At 50.3% G+C, this 3,100-nt stretch overlaps 1 protein-coding gene across 9 annotated transcripts in view; it reads right to left on the reverse strand.

Moving 5' to 3' along the window:
• Positions 1-875: 875 nt before the first annotated feature.
• Positions 876-3,100, reverse strand: part of CUX2 (cut like homeobox 2) — a 377,819-nt gene continuing 375,594 nt past the window's right edge. For all 9 annotated transcript variants that reach the window (XM_027857392.1, XM_027857397.1, XM_027857393.1 and 6 more), the window contains one exon: positions 876-2,624. In XM_027857392.1, coding sequence (XP_027713193.1) covers positions 1,799-2,624 — 826 coding nt within the window. In that variant the 3' untranslated portion in view covers positions 876-1,798. The remainder of the gene's footprint in view (positions 2,625-3,100) is intronic.

The following is a 3,100-nucleotide window of genomic DNA, read 5'->3' on the forward strand; positions in this document are numbered from 1 at the left end:
TCCCTGTGGCTTCCTGGTGCTTCGACAGAGTTGTTTCATACCCTCCCTCCCAAACTCTCTAAGCCCCTCATCAATTATATCTGTCTCTCTTGAAGGCAATTAACTTTCCCTGCCTCTGGCTGTCCTGATTTAACTTTGGATTCGACCAATGGATTGGACAGTCTTTTAATGGAGAAGTCAAAAAAAAAATTTAAAAAGAAAATGTCAGTTCCACATGCCACCCATGTGGGGGAAAACCCAAAAGAAACCTACAAAGCTTGCCACAGCTAAGAAGTTGGAAACCACTCAAGTGGGGTTGTTGACTTTGAATCTGATGGTCTTCTAGAGCAAGTATGCTGGACAGATCTGGGGAAGGTTCGGTTGAGAGCAGCTGTTGCATAATTGGCCCTGCCCACTGATGCTTGTGGTCTGAGACTCTGGCCTCTGAGATGAGGATCTTATCAAGTCACAGAGGAAGGGACCGATCCCATCCTACATTCCATGTTCCCCAGATCCAGCTCTCTAGACCTACAGTATTTGAGTTTTGAATGCTGTCCAACGACCTCAAAACAAGATAGAAGGTATGAAGGGAAACCGAAGGTTTTCAATTTATTTTCTCAGTCCATTCCCAGGGCTAGAAGGATGATGAATTCTGTGGCTTTCTCAAAAGATGAGGAAGGAAAGGATGATGATGGTTATCTTATCCCAGGGAAGGGTAGAATAAAGGCAGCATCTTACCCTGGGGTATGCCCCAACTCTTGGGGAAAATCTACCAAGGTGTCATAACTGGGATTCCATGTTTGTGGGCAAAGACCTGCCTAGGCCAAGGATTTCTCAACATCTCTGGGTAGTCTCCCTATTCCCCGCCACCCTCCCCCCGGGCTGGGTTCCAGCTTTCTCTCCAACCCTTTTGCCCCTTACCCACCCGCACTCACACACAGGTCACTTTGGGGATTGGGAAATATGTTTTGTCCATGGACGGTGCTTGGCTTCTGTGGATTGCAGGTTTCTAACTAGAGGAAGTGTAAGGAATTTTTTTTATGTACCATGCTACATCTCGCTCAGGAAGGACTACCGCCGACATTTCTACAACATATACAACGGCACATGACATTCGGTGTTACAAGGGGTTTCAAAAAACATACCACCAGAACGAAATATATACTCGATGGCATCAAAGTTTTGCATTTAGAGTCTTTTGGGACTTTTTTTTTTCCTTTTTTTTTTCAACAGTCTTGGAAAGGGCAGTAGTAATGCACTGTCTCACAGACAAATGTGGGGAAAAAAAACCCACGCTTCAGAAGTTACTCCATTTGGTCAGTCTCATAGTGCTTTGTGATGGCTTTGAACAAATGTCTTCTTTAATCTCATCCAGTGGCAAACTACAAGACTTCAGAGACCGTCTGTCTCCAGACAACTGCTACATCGTCCTGACTTATAGCTCTCTTGAATATCAAAGCAGCTTAAACCGTTAATAAATTCGAAAGGATCCTTTATTAAAATAGCTAAAAGAGGTCTATAAATATTTTCTTTTTTTTTTTTCTTTCTAAAAGAGTTCTGAGTTTTCCCAGCGAGGATGGAATGGGGCCGAGCCCACCACCGCCTGCAGGGATGTTGGTCAGGATTGAAGAGAAGGCCTGACTCTGAAACTTCCCACCCATCCCCTCAAAATTTCATGGAATTAAAAAAAAAACAATCCCCACAAATCACAGTCCACAGATAGAGTTTGATAGTTTTGCTTTGTCCCCCTCCCCCATCTTATCTCCCTCGGGCAGAGGGCCTTGCCACCTGAAGGAGGGTGGGGAGTGGGCTCTGAGTTTCAGAATTCCCACTCCATGGCCTCCTCGCGGTTGGCAGCCCTCTCCAACCGGTGGATAATGTTGTTCAGGTTGGCCATCTTCTCGTGCCGCCGCTGGGTGCTGGGGTTCGGCTTGGTGCCGGGGTGCAAAGCCCCAGCTGTCTCTGCAGAGGGGCTGGAACTCGGCACTTTGGCAAGGGTGGCGCCGGGTGGGGAGGGAGAGATGGGGGCCGAGGAGGAGGGCACGGGCGACACGGACATCATGAGGCCGGGAGAGGAGGCGGCCGAGGGTGAGTTCAGGGACACCTCCAGGCTACAGCGGGACGACTCGGAGGTGGATTTAAAGCTGATGGGGTCAGGGTGGAGCCGCTCCCCATCCTCAGTCTCTTGGGGGAGGTGGAGGAGGGGGCAGTCTGGGGTGGCGGGTGCCTGGTGCATGTTGCTACCATGCAGGAGGGCCCCTGAGGTCCTCTTCTGGACTTCTTCCGTGCCTGTGGACTCGGGCAGCTCTTCTTTGAGGCTCGAGCCCTGGTTCTGGCCCATGTCTGCCTCCCCTGAGTCGTGAAGCCCCAAGCCCTCCTCTTCTTCCTCACCCTCCTCCTGCTCCTGCTTGATCACGATCAGGGTCTTGCCCTGGGCAGGGAGAGGGGCAAAGCTGTCACTCGGGCCCTGGAGCTCTAGCTCCTTCACTACGGGCTTCTGGTCTTCGGCCTCTGAGTCTGGGCTCAGGGGGGTGGGTCCCTGGTGGGAGTTGCTGGCTGGCGGAAAGCTGGGGCAGCTGCTCTGGTCTAGGTCAGTGTCATTGTCCTGGGTACCCTCCACCAGCATCTCTCGGCGCATCCTGGACCTGTGGCAGAAACAGAAAGTCAGCAGGTGGTAAGGGCGCGAGAGTGGGGGGCTGTTGGCCCCGTAGTCCCAGAGCGTCCTGGGCTTTGGTTATCCTGGGCAACCAAAGTGATAAGAGCTGGAGGCCATCTCTGCTTGAAATCAAATACATAAAATTGTCAGACAATCAATCTATTCTACCCCAGTGGATTTAAGTCAATAAGTGTATTTTTAAAAAACACCTACTACGTGCCAGGTAATGTGTTAAACTCTGGGGCTACAAAGAAAGGCAAAAAACATGAATCCTGCCTTCAAAAAGCTCAGAATCTAATGATTCACACTATGGAACAAGTGAATGTCCAAGCTGGGAGGGACCTTAGAACAGGCAATGTCAGAACTAGGAGGGGCCTTAGAAGAGAGAATGTCAGACCTGGGAGGGCCCTTAGAAGAGGGAATGTCAGGGCTGGGAGGGACCTTAGAACAGGCAATGTCAGAGCT

Source organism: Vombatus ursinus, unplaced genomic scaffold, assembly GCF_900497805.2.
Source record: "Vombatus ursinus unplaced genomic scaffold, bare-nosed wombat genome assembly UNPS02012122.1, whole genome shotgun sequence".
NCBI classification, from domain to species: domain Eukaryota; kingdom Metazoa; phylum Chordata; class Mammalia; order Diprotodontia; family Vombatidae; genus Vombatus; species Vombatus ursinus.